Source organism: Mesitornis unicolor, unplaced genomic scaffold (assembly GCF_000695765.1).
Source record: "Mesitornis unicolor isolate BGI_N332 unplaced genomic scaffold, ASM69576v1 scaffold14987, whole genome shotgun sequence".
Lineage (NCBI taxonomy): Eukaryota > Metazoa > Chordata > Aves > Mesitornithiformes > Mesitornithidae > Mesitornis > Mesitornis unicolor.
The window spans coordinates 3,299-22,227 of NW_010195942.1; the positions used below are offsets into that span (position 1 = coordinate 3,299).

Below are 18,929 nucleotides of genomic sequence, written 5' to 3' on the forward strand. Positions count from 1 at the left end.
TATAAATAAGCTTATTGCATCTACAATCCAGTTATTCAATCGACTCCTCAGTATTTTGATTGTAGGGAAGACTTTTATGATAAAAATTGGATTACCAACATCTAACTGAGAAAACAACTCTGAGGTCATGCCATACTACACTTGTCATTATTCTGCAAAGAAGTAACATCCAACTGGCTGCTAGCAAAAAAAATTAATCAATAAAAAGCTGTGATGTAGAGATACCTCCCAAGGGCTGCATAGCATTATCAGCTGGTTTTTGTTCATGAACTCCAGAATTCAGTGATGCAACACTTGATGAAGGTTCACATTTCCTTTTCGCTGTGCCAGGCACATTACAACTCTCTAAGTATCTAAAATACAATGATTTAACAATATTAGATATGCAGATCTTAAGACTAGAGGTCAAGAGTAATTTATACGCTGGTTGCTTACCTGATGACACTGTCCAAACAGCTAATTTGTTGATAGGAATATACGGGTTGTTCTTTCCAAGCTAACTCTTCAGTAGTCACATTTTTAGGAGCAGCTGTTACTGCAGTATCCTTTCCCACTACATCTTTCACCTGACCACCAGGACCATTTTGTTTTTCTGTGAAGAGAGATACTGCTATTTTGCAATTGTGTCATTAAACCCTTACAAATTCCCCTAGAAGCAACTGTGTAAGTTCTCATTGATACATATTTCTTAACAGGTCATGTTAACCACCGTAAAGCAAATAAGAGGTTTGTGCACCAATAGATGAACTTTCTGTAAATATTTTCCCATCCTTAGGGATTCTTGCATGTGTGAAGTTAAGTTAGGTTGATGCATACAGATACAAAGGGAATAGGTATTAAAGTTCTCACTGACTCATATTTCTTAACAGGTCATAAGTTAACCACCATAAAGCAAGTAAGAGGTTTGTGCACTAATAGATGAACATTCTGTAAATATTTTCCCAACCTTAGGGATTCTTGCATGTGTGAAGTTAAGTTAGGTTGATGCATACAGATACAAAGGGAATAGGTATTACGGCTATAAGACAATAGGTATCATGAGAGTTGAAACATACTCAGTATGAAGACAAGTACAGTGCTCATAAGTTATAACAAAGCAGTACAAGAATGATTAATGCATGCAGAATTCAAATCTAAAATAGTATGATTTTCATTTATCAACTTAAAAATTACTGAGGTTACACCGCAAACAGGAAAGACAGTATCTATAACATTTTCCTTCACCAACAGAAAAGAAGATGGAACTGAATGAAAACATCAGCTACAATTCAGGTACTCCAGAACAGCGGCTTTGGGACATGCCTTGACTATGTGTTATACTATCATCAATTCAGACATAGCTGAACACAATATTTTCCAGTGGAGAGACAGAGGACAATATAACTTTCATTTATAAAAACACTGTCTTTGATTAGAACTAAACTAGAAAAAAAATCATACGGTCAAATTATACAAGACAATAGCACAATAGACTAATAATGAACTTGCTAGTATCTTACCTGCAAAAGCTTCTCTCTTACATCCCAGTCCTACGGTCAAATTATACAAGACACCAGCACAATAGACTAATAATTAACTTGCTAGTATGTTACCTGCAAAAGCTTCTCTCTTACATCCCAGTTTTGCTTTATTGTCAGTGAAAATACGCTGTCCTTTATTTTTGACCTTACGGGCATCTTGACAAACCTCCTGAAAACAGGTCATTAGAAAGAGTTAATTCAAAATTCTGACAAAGTATCATGCACAGTGACTCCTCAGTAGACTAAATCTAACCTTAGTTAATCTCTATTTTACAAGTAGTCTGATCACAGGAGAAATCCTTACGTATAGAATATTATTGTGTAGCAGCAGAATTTTGGGAATTGGAAACAGAATATATTTAAAGTTCTGGTTTGCTTTTTTTTTTAACTCAATTACTCTGTATTTTGGTTAATAAAGTTGAATGACTTGGATAGGAATATATAAAGATACGTTACAAAGAATCACAGAATCGCAGGAGTTGGAAGGGACCTGGAAAGCTCCCCCAGTGCAACCCCTGCCAGAGCAGGATCACCAGAGCAGTCACACAGGAACACGGCCAGGGCTTTGGGTGTCTGCAGAGAAGGAGACTCCACAACCTCTCTGGGCAGCCTGGGCCATGCTCTGGCACCCTCACAGTAAAGAAGCTTTTAGCTTTTCCTTATGTTTGAGTTGAACCTCCTATGTTCTCATTTCTGACCATAAGCTGACTTCAAAAAAAAACCAAAATGAAACAAAACAAACAGTATCACTTGGTAAACAAAATACTGCTATTAAGACAGAGAAATTTTTGTGCTAGAAGTTTAACCAAGCACCGACTGTACTTCAGTACTCTGAGACTTGTCTACACCAGAAACAAGAAGCTTCTCCTTATGTTTGAGTTGAACCTCCTATGATCTCATTTCTGACCATAAGCTGACTTCAGAAAAAAAAAACAAAATGAAACAAAAACAGTATCACTTGGTAAACAAAATACTGCTATTAAGACTGAGAAATTTTTGTGCTAGAAGTTTAACCAAGCACCGACTGTACTTCAGTACTCTGAGACTTGTCTACACCAGAAACGTTTATTCCCCTAGACAGAAAGGTTTTTTCCATGTTAAACAAAAAGTAAGATTACTTTTACCCATACTTTCTTCTATCTCTAATTAGAGTTATGCCAAAAGTAAAACACCCCACTATTACTAATTTGTTGTGTACCACATGAATAAGAAAACCCAAACGTACTGGTTTATCCTTATGTGTGTCTTCATTATTATTTCCTGTGCTGTCACTGGAGGATGCCACACTCATTAGGTGCTCATGTGAACCGTTGCTACCTAGACTTCCATAGCCACTGGATCCACTGTTGTGTACAGGCTGTTAACGACAACAAAATACATATATATACACACACATGTATCTCAGCACATCAGCCTTAAATGAAACTGAAATTGTTAGCATTAATTCCATGAGAGGAAAAAATGATTTATTTCATATTTGTGCATTTTGGGATGGTTTTTCGTAGAGGGTATCTTTTGTTTTGGTTTTGTTTGGTGGTTTTTTTGTGTGTGATGACTCCATAGCTGCAAGAAATCCTTAAAAATACCAACTGGAGCTTTAAAATACTTCACTAAGTCTTCTCTGGTAATCATGAGTGTAAGTAATTTCCAGGATTGCAGCCAGAAATTCCAGGACAGTAGTAGACAGCTAAACAAAACGCCATACAAAGAGAAATGCCCTTTCTTCAGTGGAAATGAAAAGGGTAATACTAAAGCACATACTGTACCTGCAATAACAGCCGATATATTTGCTCAGTGATTTCCTGAACGCTGGGATGAAGGATTCTGTCCTCTGTGTAGTTGGGAGCAGCAAAGACATCTTCATTTAAGGGACCCCTGCATAAACCAAACATATCCCAGCTCATTACAAATGCAAGTACTTCAATCCCAGAGAGACAATAACTTCAATTTACCATCTATGTGTAGAAAACAGAATCTGATGCTTATTCCATTGCATCTACAACCATTTACTCTGGTAAAATGCATACATTTATTCACAAATCTCTTTTTAAAGCAGTTACTACATCATAAACCCCAAATTTAAAAAGGAAGCCATTTGTAGGTATTTCCCCCACCCCCAAAAATCACTTATGCCTTCCTTAGGGATCACTATGTAAACCCAAGGGGAGGAACAATAAAAATTAATAATAATAAATCTTAAGGTCCCAATAGTTGATTGACTTACGTCCTAACTTTGTGTCTCCCAATAATAAATGAAACTTTTCGACTCCAAGGATTGATGAAACTAGACCAGCTGGTGTCCATGGTGATGTAATCTCCATTTCGAGTGCAAAACCTGATCGGTGAGTAGTCAAAAGGCTGCCCTCCATACTGAAGTACTGCGGTGAACGATTCCAAAAGAAATTGCAATTTTACATTAGTATTTGCACACTTCTACTTAATGATTCAGGACTTTACAATTCATTCCAAAGGAAGAAAATGATACTCGAAGGAACAACTACCAGATATGCCTATACATTTAGAAATGCTGGGCTACTAAAAATAAGCAGGCCTTCATAATTTACTGGACTACGTCGAGAAACCTTCAGAATATAACAAGCTAAAGATACACCTTCACATTTTCAAAGTTTAACAAATTAACATTGCCAGAGTGGCTCTTGCTTTCTTCTCTATGAAATAAGGAAGACTACCATTTCAAGTATGGCAGCTCATATCACTACATTCTCAAGAAAATGTAATGTATGAAATATTCATTTACCATCAGTTTGTTTACAGCAGACACATCTGCTTCATACCGAACACGAAATTGAGTGTTTTCTCATTTTCATCTATTTGCATTAAGAATCAAGAATCAAGTTGTAAAGGATTCAGTATTGCAGAAAATTTCGTAGTCACAATTAATTTTCACGTCCTACTTGAAGTCTTTGTAGTCATTATTTTAGACAAAAATAACCACCCAAAACACAACAACTCTATTTCTGCCACAATAAGAAATTACATACTTTTTTTGTGAATTGCAAGCATTAAGGGTCTGTCATTTGGGTGAAGATGCACCAAGACTGGTGTTCCTATTAAGTCCTGAGGTAGGTATCCCAATAGAGGTACTGCTCTGTGGAAAGACAAAAACAAAGAAAAAAAAATAAAGTGGAGTAACTGTAAATTTAATCTTTAAAATGTTTCCATTTAAAAATTTCTTCGTTCTTTTTCCTATAAAGAGAATTAATAATTTTAAGTTTAAATTCAGGGAAATAGCAGTGCCAACTTAGTAGCGGTAGTACTCTCTGAACAAAGAGGTTTTTGTTTGTGCAGTGGTGGGGTTTTTTTGGCAACTTGACAAAACAACATGATCAGATCAAATCAGGTCTATCTTCTATGCTGCCCAGTTCTAGAGGATAAATACTCACCCTAATTTTAAAAGGGCATTAATAAAGTTTACTCTTTTAAAACCAAATGAAGGTAAATACTACCCCAAACCTGCTGTAAGCCAAGGCTGAAGATCACAGGATTACTATAGCTGAACTATCAACAGGGTAGTAGACTAGGACTCAAGAAAACTTTCTTACAGGCAGGTTAAGAGTTTAACTCAAAGGAGCTGTAAGGAAGCAAGCTTATTAATTAAAAGTAATATCAGCAAATTCCTGCACATTATCAATGAGCATTTCTAATGAGCTGAACGACTACTTTATGTGACAGAATGATTTTCACTAATCACTTAAAGCACTCATATTAAGGAGAAAGGGTAGAAGCTCACAAATGTCAGTTTGCACCTTACTCTGGGAGCTAAAGGCCAAAAATGTGCTTTGGAAAAAAAAAAATGCATGAAGTCAATACTACTCAGTAATGTTTAAGAAGCTGCCAGATGCCAACAAGTCATCTTGCTAACTGCAAGTGCTGTGTACCTTCCTCCCAGCCCCACTCACTGACAACAGCCCAGGAGCAGAAGGATACTCAGAAACCTGAATAGCTTTCATGAAGAACTTAGCTGCAATGCACCACAGACACAGGATCTGTGTTGTGCTGGAACTCAGAAGAATTATGGGACAAGTGCCTTCAACACTGCACTTCCAATAACCCACTGGAATTAGATCAGTTGCCCAAAAATATCAAATAAAACCTTCTGGCAAAGAGGCTGAGATACTCAGGGGAGGGTAGCAACTAATGCCTTATTACTGAAGCAATTAGTCAAATAATTACTCTTACAAGCTTGTGGATGATCCAAAGTAACAATTTACAAAGCTGGAACTGGCACGAAACTCATACCAAATCATATCATTTTGACACATTGACATTTAAAAGTGCTGCCAAGTTCAAAGCACATAAGTTACATCACTAGAGAAGTTTAAAGTACCAATCAACTCTGAATTACTTCAGTTAGGATTTCATCACATAATGCTGTACGAAGCAGAAGAAAACACAAGTTTTTGTTCAGCACTGTTCCTATTCTTTGCCATCTGCTTTATGAAGGCTTGGCAAAGTCTGCATTTGTTTGTGCTGCAACAGAACACCTGCCCTAAATGGGATCAAATTTTAAACTGTTATTTATTAACCCAGTTATAAAGACAGATGCAAATTCAGTCTCACCTCTGCAAAAAAGTTTTGATTTTCATGGTGGTGCCAGGCAATAAAACTACGGCCAATGGCTCCAGACTGCAGTCTAGAAAGCTTATGCTGGATGTTAGGAAAAGTTTTTTAACCAAGTGAGTGAGTAGTGCAACACAGGAACAGTTTCCCCATATCGATTGTGCAATCTCTGTCCTTGGAGGTTTTCAGGCTTTACTGAGACAAGGTCACAGCTGACTTCACTTAGAACTGGGCAATGGTTTCATCTCACATACTTGAGAGTACTTAGTTTACTATGTACTAGAGGCAGTACCTCAGCATTAGTATGCTTCCTTAAAATCAGTAACTCAAAACTAATTCAGAGTTTAAGTTAATAAACTAATTTTATGAATGCAAATGCACATATGGCATAAGAGTGATGAGAGGCGAGTTTAGTTTGTCGTATAGAATGACATTTAAAGTGTCAAAACAACATGAGTAAGAGCTCTCTTTATATTCCTATTACAAGTTAAATAGAAAACTACTTTAAATTCATTTACTAAGATCACTCCACTGTGAACTATATAGAAATCCTTACACTCACCATACATATCAAGTATCAAATACATTTCAAAGACAAATATATACAGGAACGATCCATTTAATTTCAGGAAGATATTATTTTTTTTTACTTAACATATTCTGTGCAGAGATCCACTTGCAGAGTTAGGAAAAATAAGCATTTTTCCAACCTATGAACACATACTTATTACAGAATTAACTTTATTTTATGCATGTCAGGCAACAGTTTCAGTCTCATATTATGAGCAATTCTCACTCTACAGCAGGTGTTCAGTTGTGTATTTTTAAATATTAGACCTTGTTTTCTCTAAAAATCTATTGTTTCGTGTATTCCATCTAACCCTGGAGCCCTTAAGAGTAATAAACTACATAAGCATAGCCTGGTAAACATTTATCTGACTGCTAATACTCTTGGGAGTTAAACAATTAAAAGCAAAAACAACCACACAGATTGCAAAAACAGAAATAAATGAAGCAAACACTTAATATCAGACCAAGATGTAATCAACCCTCACTGATAGTGTTTAAAAATTATATTTGAGAATAAGTGGAGACACCACACTAACAGGAAAGAAGCTTCCACATTAGCTGCAGATAAGGATTTTACTGTGCTCACTCCACCCAAGCCCAAGAATAAGGACAAAGTTCTCCATTCAGTAATCTTGCCATTTCTGTTAAGTGACTACTGTTATGTGACTACTGGAAATAAATGAGCTGGGGATGCATGGAGAAAGGGAAGCTTTACATCTTCCCATTGTGCCATTAGCCTATGTAAAAAGATAAATCTATCCTGCAAAATTGCAGTTAGCTCGGAGCATGTGTGGGAATGAGGGAGAGGAAAAAAATCCATGAAGAGCACAGAACTATACTGGACTAAGTAGTTCCTTTGCCAAACCGTTTAAAGAGATTGTATAAAACACACCATGGAAAACCAGTTTGTCAGCACTCCATTGCCTTTTGTCCTGTAGGAACTCTTCATACTAAACCACGATGTCTGCACAAGTTTGTCAAAAAAAACTGTAGCTTAACGTTCAAACTTATCCTCACTGATTAGCCATTGTCATCTTCTACTGTGATCTCCAATAGCTCCCTATTGCAATTCTTGTTTCATAAAAAACATGTGTGCTGCAGCAACAGTGATGTGCCTGACCTCTCTGCAGATTGTCTCAAAAGTCAAAAAGGAATTCTTTATTTTTTACCGGATTGACTCCAGCTTAGCCAAACTTCCCAATAACTTCCTTTGCCCCAATTCCTCTTTGTTCTGCTGCAGTTCAAGATTTTGCCAAGAACAGCAGATTTCTTCAGAAACAAGAAGCTTTCTACCCAAAAGACACCACAGAAATCCAAAACTGTTCATTATACTGCTACTCTGTCTGCAGACATCCCCCCATCTAGACTTATAAAGTAAGTTTTAGCATTCTTAGAACACTTAAAAAACAAGACGAGGTAGAATCTCAGAAGTCAGATGTTACTATTGCAGCCAACTTAGTTTTCACTGAAGAGGAAGAAAAAAAAAATCAAAATAAAATTCTACATATAGCACATCAGAAACCATCATGAAGAAAGTCTCAAGTAAAACAAGGGAAAAGGAACAATTTAGGAACAATTGAATTCTCGAGTCAAGTCTTCAAAACACTATGATACTTCAAAATGCATCCCTGTCCTTAAAACCTTGTTAAGTTTATTATAATCTCCTCCTCAACCAAGTATGCTCCTAACTCTGAAGGAATATCTTCCATTCCTTGCATAAACCTCACATTTCCATCACCTGAGCATCCTTTGAAAGGCCCCATGCAAACACTATGCAGAAGACTAAGGAAAGCTTGGTTTTCACCTTAGTTCTTCAGGTACATGTGGAGGCTCAGGATCACAGGCAGCAAATTTGGTTCTACTCTGAAATGTGAGTGCTTACTCTAAACACCTTCCATGACTGTCAAAGCAATGTGAAGTCTTCAGTGAGTAGAATTTGAGAAGTTTGTGTATACAGACAACAGCAAGAACTATGAAGACTGAGCCGAGAACACAGATTATCTTTTATTTTTTTAAAGACCTAGTGTTTAAAAGGCACACCTCTAGCTGTATCTGGGCCAGCAGAAAGTGGCAGCAGTGTACTTTTTATTATTAACTGGATAAAATTTTAAAAAATCCCAAAACAAATGAAAACCACCAAACTAAAAATCTTATACAGGTAACAATCGTTAGCACAAGAATTTTCCTGACCATGGGTTTTATTCATTGAATTTATGTTCAGATTTGCCCTTGAAGGAAGGAAAATGGAAGAATAAGTTGTTAACTGGCAAATAGTTTTCCACTTAATACCACAGTGTAACATGTTTGCAAGCTTAGTGAAAATTGGGGGATGCACTCTTCCTGGGTTAAACACTCTTCAGTAGCTACATGATTTTTTAACCCCACACAGACATCTTAATTCTAAAAATAGCTGTAAAGATACTGGATAGCTTGCTTATCAGTAAAATGAAATAATATTTTTTCTAAGTTACCTTTCGTCTACATCCTGGAACAAACAGGTTGGTGTGTGCGTAGTTGTAAATATTCTTTTGTCAGGAGGAATTCTGGGTGCTGAAAGAAAAATAAAAGCAGATTAACAAGTGGGTTTTTTGCATATCTAAAATACTTGAAGCTGCATGCTTCTACTAAATACTGAGTGAAGTCTGTTTAAGAGCATATAGGAAAGCAGCTTGCTAGCTCACAGCCTCTCAGCAAGGGCAGAGAACCGAACCAATTATCTTTAGTAAATTAACAACTTGTGATCACTGACAGTAACTCATAAAGTTGGCTTTCTTAGGCTGAAATTCAGTTGTGCTACACCATGCAGAATTTACTGTGGCAGAACACAGAACAGCTCTTACTTTCAGGAAACCAAAGAAGTCTTTGTGCATTCAAACTATTACCTTCATAACCAGAATGTACTTTTTCTGCAAGCAACACACAGCAAAGCTGGTCCTCTGCTATTTCCGGATCTTGCACTTTGATAAGGTAAGGAGTCATTCGAAATGGGTGATAGCAAATCTCATTTTCACGCTCCTTTCCCGCACTAATAATTAAAGAGAGTGAATTTTATTTCAACAGATTCATCTTATGCTAAATAAAGTTTTCATTTATCTATTGTCTACAATAACAGCAGCAGTACTTTTACAGTACATCCAATCCAACGCTCTGGAGCAGTGCACTGTCTCTAGTTTGTTTAAAGTTTACTCTTACCTTAATTACAGGTATTTATTTAAGCCAGAAGTCATTAAGTAACAGGATCCACCATTTTTTGTTTTCAGAAATACTAACAAAGAGGCAAATAGCAGCAAGAAATAACATTGCACAAGAAAGAACATGGAATAAGTTGGTAGCATTTCCTAAATAAAAGCAACTAAAGGGAAACTGGGGTCAGGAAAAATAAGAACAGCAAAACCAAAGGATCTGTGTCATCTAGTAACTGCAAGAGAAGTCAAGTTACCCTCATGTGTCTTACTCTACAGGACACTTGAGAGGAATTTAAGATTAGACATTAGTCCTCTAGAACAAAAGAGACTCTGTAGCAGGTGCTGAACAGAACATTGCCATTAACATGAACTGAAGACTTTCCACAGCAGGAGGAGATGAAATATCAGCTTCCTTTATGACGCAGTGATTAACTTCTAAGATGCAACTTCCTGAAATCCCTTTGCAGGTTTCTCTGTAGCTTCTTGGAGTTAATCAAGTAGAAGACATGCATTATGTCTTATGTTCAACATTTTGGAAAAGTAAGAAACTTATACATCAAATGTTTCTTATAAAAGTCAAATACTTTTGTACGGTATGGTTTTATAATATAACACTAAACTTTATAATATTGTCTTACCTGATGCGACAGAAAAAAGACTTCTCTTCCATGCAATCCTGGGTGGAAGACTCTAGAGACATGAAACATATTTCATAACAAGTTACAAATTACTACAAAAGATTATGATATTTAAAACAAGAATTTTTCTGTAAGTGATAAAGGCTGAATTCTTAAAATAAAGGTTATGTTCCCTTAAGTCTCCGTGTGTAATGCTAAACAATGTACTTCATAAGCAACTAAATCTAAATACCATCAGATTCTGAGCCTGGTGTGTAAATCATAGCCGCTTGCTTACTAAGCCTTTTGCAAAAATCCACATCTAAACAGTTCTCCAGTTTGAGCCGTTTACTTTTATCAGCTTTTCCTCTGTACTATAGTGTTGACCAAAAATGCTTGATTATCTGGGATCCCAAGATTTGCCTTTTTTCCTAGAAAGGCTCTAGGACAGCTAGATCATCAAATCCACTTACCACTCCACCACTCAAAAAAAAAAGTTTGTTTCACGAAGGCTTCCTCTCACCTTTTAAGCCTATTTCCCTTCTTTTCCAGAGTAGTCAGAGACTGCTTTTCAAGGCAAGCTCTGGTCTTTTAAAGGCTACAGTGTGCAATGCTTTTGGATATTATATTCTATGGCAGCTGATGCATGTGACAGTGTGAATAGTTCCACTTACTGGATTTCTGAAATTTGAAGCTATATACAAACATAATAGAACTACAGGAAGTGTTTATTTTAAAATGCATAACTGAATAATATCTGAAATTAGGATCACACACTCAGAATTCACCACTGATCCTGTTTTGAGCCAAAGGTTGGATTAGAGACCTCACAAGGTCCCTTCTGACCTGCTTTATGTATGTGTTTCTTAGCATGTATTTATTACTAATTGTTTTCTCAGATTAAATATGGTTCACACTGATTTAACTTAATAGACTAAGTATACAATAGATTAGACTAGATTAGACTTGAATTTCAAGTTAAAATAGTTGGCAGCTATTTCTCAGTTACTAACGGCTATAGCTACACTAGTAAAACAATCATCCCACAAACAAATATCAAGTGCCCTAAGGCACAGAATTATTAAGGTTGGAAGAAACCTCTGAGACCATCAAGCCCAACCATCAACCCAACACCACCATGCCCCCTAAACCATGTCCTGAAGTGCCACATCCACGTTTCCTGAACGCCTCCAGGCAACTCAATCACCTCCCTGGGCAGCTTGTTTCAGTGTTTGACCACTCTTTCAGTAAAGAAAAGTTTCCTAATCTAAACCTTGCCTGGCACAACTTGAAACCATTACCTCTTGTCCTGTCACTGGTTACATGGAAGAGACCAGCACTCACCTCTCTACAAACTCCTTTCAGGTAGTTGTAGAGAGCAGTAAAGTCTCCCCTCAGTCTCCTCTTCTCCAAACTAAACAATCCCAGCTCCCTCAGCTTCTCCTCATAATTCTTGTTCTCCAGACCCTTCACCAGCTTCATTGCCCTTCCCGACATGCTCCAGTGCCTCAATGTCCTTCTTGTAGTGAGTTGCCCAAAACTGAACACAGGATTCAAGGTGAGGCCTCACCAGGGGGATGGTCACTTCCCTGCTCCTGCTGGTCACATTGCTTCTGATACAAGCCAGGATGCTGTTTGCTTTCTTGGCCACCCGGGCACACTGCTGGCTCATGTTCAGTCAGCTGTCAACCAGTACCCCCTTTCTGCCTGGCAGCTTTCCAGTCACTCATACCCAAACCTGTAGCTTTAGCAAGGCCTTTGACATCACCTCACACAGCATCCTCCTGGAGAAGCTGGCAGGGCATGGCTTGGACAGGCATATACTTTGCTGGATTAAATGGGCTGGACAGCCAAGCACAGAGAGTTGTGGTAAATGGAACTACATCCAGTTGGCAGCCAGTGTTCAAGCAGTGTTTCCCAGGGCTCAGTTTTGGGGCCAGTCCTGTTTAACATCTTTATCAGTGATCTGGATGAGGGGATTGAGCGCTCCCTCAGGAAGTTTGCAGATGACAAATCGATGACCTGAGGCCAACTGTATGAGCTTCAACAATGCCAAATGCCGGGTCCTGCACTTCAGACGCAATAACTCTATGCAGATCCAAGATCTCTAGTGAGTCATGTTACATCCTCTTCCCTCTTCAAATCTAGTTTAAAGCTCAGTCTATGAGCCCTGCTAAGTCTTGTCCCAGGATCCTTTTACCCCTTTGGGATAGATGTACTACCTGTTGCCACCAAAGCTGGTGAAGTGTAAATTGATCCATGACTGAAAAACCCAATGTCCTGCCTGTAGCACCAGTCTGAGCCAGGCATTGATCTGCTGGCTCTTCCTGTTTATCACCTCAGAATTCCCTGCAAGTGGTGGGATAGAGGAGAACACTTCTTGTCCTCACAATCCCTTAACTAGCTCTCCCCAAGCCCTTGGAATGCCTCTTCATTGCTCTCAAACTACTTGCAGCAATCTCATCACTGCCTACCCGAAAGACCATTAAGAGGTAGTAGTCAGAGGGCTTCACTAGGGTAGGGAGTTTTCTCTGTATGTCCTAAACTCTGGCTCCGGGGAGGCAGCAGACTTTAGCATGCCTCACAATAATTTTTCTAAGGCTAAAAGAATAGAGATATGATTACACTTGGTGAATGCACAGTGATGGTAGCCGAAGTACATCCCTCTACACCGTAATCAAGGTGTCCAATATTCAAATCTTAGCCATTTTAAAAGGAATGAGGCAGAATATTATCCCCCTTATACCTGAAAAAAAGGAATTTTAAAGAAAAACTGTAGTAATTTGACTGCTAGTAAAAGTAGCAAACAAGCTACATGCATTCAGCATGAATACCTACTTTGGTTTTATTCACCATTTGGATGAAAGGGGCATGAGAACTAATAAACAATGACATTCAGAAGACTTTTAGCCTACAGACAAGCCTTGCTGATTTATACAAGTGTGTTATACATCTAGTATTGTTCAGAGATGTTCTAATAATACATCTGTGTTACACCATCAAAAAGTGATGGAGAAGGATAGAAGGATATTAAAATCAGTTCAAGAATTTGCATTTGCATGACTGAAAGAAGGTCAGAGAAGTATCTGCTGTTGAGACCACTCACCAGCTCTATTGCAAATGTTCCACGATGGTAATCTGTACGGGGTAGTAGAAGTATAGAACACACTGACATCTTGAGGTGCCAAGAACTCCACAAATTTGGCATTTTTAAAATAACCTCTCTTACAGCGGAGAATAGAAGCAGCTTGATCAGAGATGTACAAAATTTTCCCAGTAATCAAAGAAACAGCTACAGCAAACATATCCTAAAAATAAAAATCTCAAATTATTTAGACAGTTTAGACACTTCTGAACTATGCAATAAGAATAATACACTAGCCATCTTACTGGCTTATAAGCCTTAAATATCATTGGCTAAAATTTTGTGATACAGAATGAAGTTATGAATTGAGAATTAAACCGCTTCCAGCTATAAAACTGCACATGTTCCTTGTGTTTGTTACAGGAGTATTTTACATTAATGAAATTCAACTGTTTTGTGAAAGGTTGTTTGTTAGCTTGTCCATTCACTGCAAAATAAAGAAGTGCTTTAAACCACTTAGCAAAATAATGAGTAAACAGCTGCAAAAAAAGTCCCACACAACCATACACACACCCCACTTGTATCATTTCATGTTGTTCAAGAGCTTCCTGCGTCATAACTTTTAGTGCTCCGTCCACTAACACTATACACAGATTTAAGAGCTGTCATCACAACACTGGTTTCACAAACTCGGATGCTTCAGGTCAATCGAACAATGTTTATGGTATTTGGTTGAAGTCCTCAGTCATACTTTAGACTTCTCATTTATTACATTTATACATTCAAGCAGAAACTTCAGGGGGAAAAAAAAACCATAGTGGAAGGTAGTCTAATAAGTTTAGATGCAATTATTTTTGAAGATTCCATAATATGTCCCTAAAACACTGGGAATGTGGAAAATAAGTAACTTTTAAAAATCATTCAGACTATCATTTCACTGCTAAAAACTATGTTGATCGTCATAACTACGCTCATCCACATGAGAAGACTGGATCACACAGTAAGCCCATACCAGTCGCAAAGACTAGACAAGAGGACAGGAGAGGACACAATGCACAGCAATGTCAACACTCATGACTTTTCATTCACGCTAACACAGAACTGGTGAAACATGAAATTACCCCCATTGACAAGGATAAGCTGAAACAATTCAGTCTTGACTAAAATTTGTAAGAGTTACTCTCCAACTTTAGTAGGTGTGCTAAATTGAAAACTACTGATGTCTCGCAGAGCATCATATCACACTGATATTGGGATACGTCACACCATCATCTAAGCACAAGGTACAATTCAGAGGACCAAGGAGTTTAGACTACTTATTTCCCACTTAACTGACAGTAAGAAAGCTTAGATGAAGGTGCCACTGGCAAAGTCTGAAAGACTCAAGAGTTTCTACTCAAAAACTCCCAGAAGGCAAAAGCCAGCTTCTTCAACTCAGTGGCCCAGCTACCAACTCTTGCCTTGTAAAAAGAAGGCATGCCTGAGAATTCCAGTTCTAGACAACATTTTCAATGCACACTGTAGACTTGGGTCACCGTACTCACCGCATTTTTCATTATATATTCTGAGGTTATAGTCTCCACTTCTTCCACCGTGTAAGATGACACATTGAGTCCAGCAGGCTGGGATTCATTAATCATCAACAACTGGTAATACTCCTCATTAGCTACATGAGAATATTAAACAACTTATATTCAGAATTAAAAACGTCATCAGTGAGCACCCAGTCTGGAAGCAGTAAATGGCCAAAATCTCTTTTGGCATAAGCACAGAATGGGCAGTTGGGAAATCTAGGTACTAATCCAAGTTAGTTTTTCCCCAGTAGAGCTTCCTCATCAGTAACCCAAACAAATTTACCCATCTTAATACATCCTTATGTGTAAGATCATATATTTTTTGTCTGTTTGACAGTTCAAATAGTATGAAATTGTAAATTGTTTTAAAATTAATTTTCTAACTCAACAAAATATCAGTAAAACATCAAGTATCTGGAGAGTTGCTTTAACTCCCAACTGAACACAAGCCAACAAACAGGAACACCACAAAAACATCTGTTTAGAGACGTTTTCAAAAATAATAAACTTAGCTTTAAAGACACAACCACATTTAAATTCCTACTTCAAATGCTTAATTTAAACATTGGTTGGCATTATCTAGGTAGTATCATATTTGATTACCTTTAACTTGCTTAATGCTTTTAAGGGCATATTTCAACGTCGTTAGGACACTGGATTTGCCTTTAATTCTCTTCTCAGAAGGAAGGTGAGCTTTCAGCTCTTGTAATGTTTTCAGCAATTCCTTTTGTGTTTTGGCTTTAGTGGACTGCTCACTACTGTAAGATTAAAGACAAAAAATAAAACATCACTTGAATGCCTCAAGCAGCACAACATCCTCATAGAAGCCCAAATGTACTCTGACACTTGTCATGTGCCTAAATTGGTACAGCCAGCCACATTAACTTCTCCAGTACTTAGTATAAACGTTCAGAACTTACAATAATTGTTAAATCAGCTAGAATCATTTGAAGTGAAAGGTTTACCACCACCCGAAGTCTTATTGTAAAATGTACTCTGTGTGTGCAACAGTACCCATACCCAAGCACCAGCGAATTATTTTTTTTCTGCAACAGTCTCCTGCCTCCCTTTTTAATGGTATTTTCCTTAGTTCCTTTCAAATTCAAACTCAAAGAAATGACTTGGACTTCGAAGGAGAGAAGCAGAAGGTCCATTCAAGTCTTCACCTCCTGTTCGAGCACATTCTCATAAGAAAAGGGAATGGCAGTGGGACAGCATCAAGTTAACATAAATAGAGAAATCCTTGGAACAATGTATCCCTGTTAAGCATGGCAATACATTAAATAAGATAAGGAAACTTGACTAAATATGCAGGGTAAAGAATCGGAGGAGGCTGGAGACAGAAACTGAATCCATATTTCTCAGGTGCATGTTCAGAAGTGCTCTCTCAGTGTAGAAGGTCAAAATACAGAGATTAGCAGTGCCAACGTCAGAAAAATTATTGCCTTTCTTTGTAGTTCCTGGTATCTCTGCCCATTATTAAGAGCTGGTGACAAAAACCAAAAAGGAAGAGAAAAGGAGATAATGGAAGGGATGGGGAAGACGACAAAGATGGGTGGTAGGTGGATAGGAAGCAGTCAAAATGAAAAATCATCATGTCTTTCTCATTGGAGTAGATTTTAAAAGCTAATTAGTCACAACAATCAGGAGGATTCTAAAGCTTTTCTTAAAGCTTCCTGAAAATAAAGTCTTCCCCGTCAAAAGAAAGATTTACTCTTAGCAGCCGAGTGTCATGGCTGGTAGTCTAAGAAGTTAGGACCCTAAGAACCAGTGTAGAAACAACAGCCTTGGCAGCTACACAACCCTGACTGAAGCGCTCAATAAAGTGGCTTCTACTTCCAGGTAATTTTCAAGAGGATTTCTGAACCTTTTTCTGGGAAGTCTGAAAAGTTCTTCAGGTAGATCAATTATCCAACAGGTGTTGGGTGTATTTCACCAAAACCACTCGGACAGTGACAAAGCTGACTTGTAGGAGAGTACACGTTGTTCTTGCTTACATAACAACCTACTATGGGAAACAGCATTCACTTAATAATGGTCATTTTGTACTGAGAAATAATGGCAAGGGATAAGACAAAGGAATAAAGTACTCCCTTGGGAAACATTATGTTCATGCTGTATATTAGAATCACATCTACAATGTGGCTTGACAGTTTGGACTGATGCGATCAAACAGGGCCTTGTTAATAGAAAAACCCTCTATGCTGGCAGTAGGGAAGAGGAGAAAGGGAAAAGATTATGAAATCACCGAGCATACTGCTGTTTTTCTACTCTGAGTGCGCTTCATGAGAGTGATCAGACTCTTTTGCAAGAAAAACACACAAACCAACAAACCTGTCCACATTAGCCGACAGCAGCAGCAAATACAGAAGACAGGCCTCCTTGGAAAATAAGTTACACAACTCAAACGTGTTTCTCCAAAGATCAGCAGCATCACACACAGCAGCCAACCACAAGGTGGGAGTGACTTGCAGAGGATAGAATAAGCAAGTTCTAGATAGGTAGGAGCTTTCCATTTTGCTTTATGTAGATAGTGAAATGGAAAGGTACTTACAATTATTAAAGTAAATAGTTGGTTGGTGCCAATATTGAATCCAAAGCCCAGTAGTTTTTGAATCAGAAACTAAACCTATAGCTTATCAGCCTATTTTAGTCTTCTTTTTAAAGTTCATTCACTAGATATGCTTAGTCTCCCATTTCTAAAAGATGATCAGATTCTGCTCTGTAATCCTCTAGCACTGTGCCTGACAGCTGGGGAAAACACTGTACCATCTGGATTCCTATTTCTTTCTGAGCAGAGCTATTAATGAAATTCAAAATAAAGAGGTATCAGAAAAACTTTAATAAGTAAGCCCCCAAAATCTTGCAGTGAAGAAAATTGAATCAAAGGAAAATAAATGCCTTTAGTTCACTCTATCTTCCATACTAAGCAACATGAACTCTAGAACACAATTTCCAATTGAAAATACAGCACGAAACAAGATCTCCAGGTTCCTGCAAGGCAGACACAGAAAATAAGTTCATCAAGCACCAAATGGTGCAGAGGGGTAAACTGAATTTAACATTTCTCTAGGAACTTCATCAGGCAGAAACACTTTCCGGAAGGGACATGTAGATAGGGGTATTAAATCAGTGTGCTATAGCTAGATATCCTTGACCTGCTCAGGATCAGGTTTTCGCCTCCTGATCAGAAGCTGACTTAAAACAAAAACAACAAACTAACAAAAACCAAGTACAGTAGGGCACTCTGAGATGTCCAGATTTGAGCCTTCAATGCCACCAGGTTTCTCAAGGCTATCGGGGCAGAAGTAGAGTTCATACAGAGGGATTCCTGCAGCTGATGTTGCTTTACCCTTACAGACTTGAGGCTTGAAGCTGGCGAATGGAACACAGGAGAGGCAGATGATATGGCCGTTGGACATCAGAACACACCCAACTCAATGGGTGAATTCTCATGGTAAAACATCACTAGAGTGTCCCCAGGCAAGGGCTTCAGACTAAATTCTGAAGAGCTGAAAATTTTTTGAAGCAGAAAAAAGCTTCAAAAAAGCCACTAGAGCTGAAGCAATATTCAAAGTGAACCACAAAAATAAAATTACAGAATTATGCTACCAAATCAAAACAAAGTAAGATGGCTTGAAAGGTAATCACACAATTTGCACGGAAGAGCAACAGAAAGCTTTAATTCAACCAAGTGGTTAATAGGACATGCTACTGACTATGGACAGGAAGCGAATCAAGAATAGGATTTCTTGTGTACTCCTTCAGGTTTAACCAAAATAAAACAAAAAACCCAT

General features: G+C 37.9%; 1 protein-coding gene across 1 annotated transcript in view; it reads right to left on the minus strand.

The window, feature by feature from the left end:
- The window catches only part of PER2 (period circadian clock 2), a gene marked incomplete at its 3' end in the record, with an annotated part of 33,226 nt that overhangs the window by 3,292 nt on the left and 11,005 nt on the right, over window positions 1–18,929 (minus strand). The window contains exons 4-16 of the mRNA XM_010188294.1: window positions 15,736–15,890; window positions 15,103–15,224; window positions 13,580–13,781; window positions 10,495–10,546; window positions 9,554–9,696; window positions 9,143–9,221; window positions 4,523–4,629; window positions 3,745–3,898; window positions 3,287–3,395; window positions 2,746–2,877; window positions 1,593–1,686; window positions 436–592; window positions 226–353 (exon numbers count right to left, since the gene is read on the minus strand). Of these exons, the coding sequence (XP_010186596.1) occupies window positions 226–353; window positions 436–592; window positions 1,593–1,686; window positions 2,746–2,877; window positions 3,287–3,395; window positions 3,745–3,898; window positions 4,523–4,629; window positions 9,143–9,221; window positions 9,554–9,696; window positions 10,495–10,546; window positions 13,580–13,781; window positions 15,103–15,224; window positions 15,736–15,890 (1,634 nt within the window). The remainder of the gene's footprint in view (window positions 1–225; window positions 354–435; window positions 593–1,592; window positions 1,687–2,745; window positions 2,878–3,286; window positions 3,396–3,744; window positions 3,899–4,522; window positions 4,630–9,142; window positions 9,222–9,553; window positions 9,697–10,494; window positions 10,547–13,579; window positions 13,782–15,102; window positions 15,225–15,735; window positions 15,891–18,929) is intronic.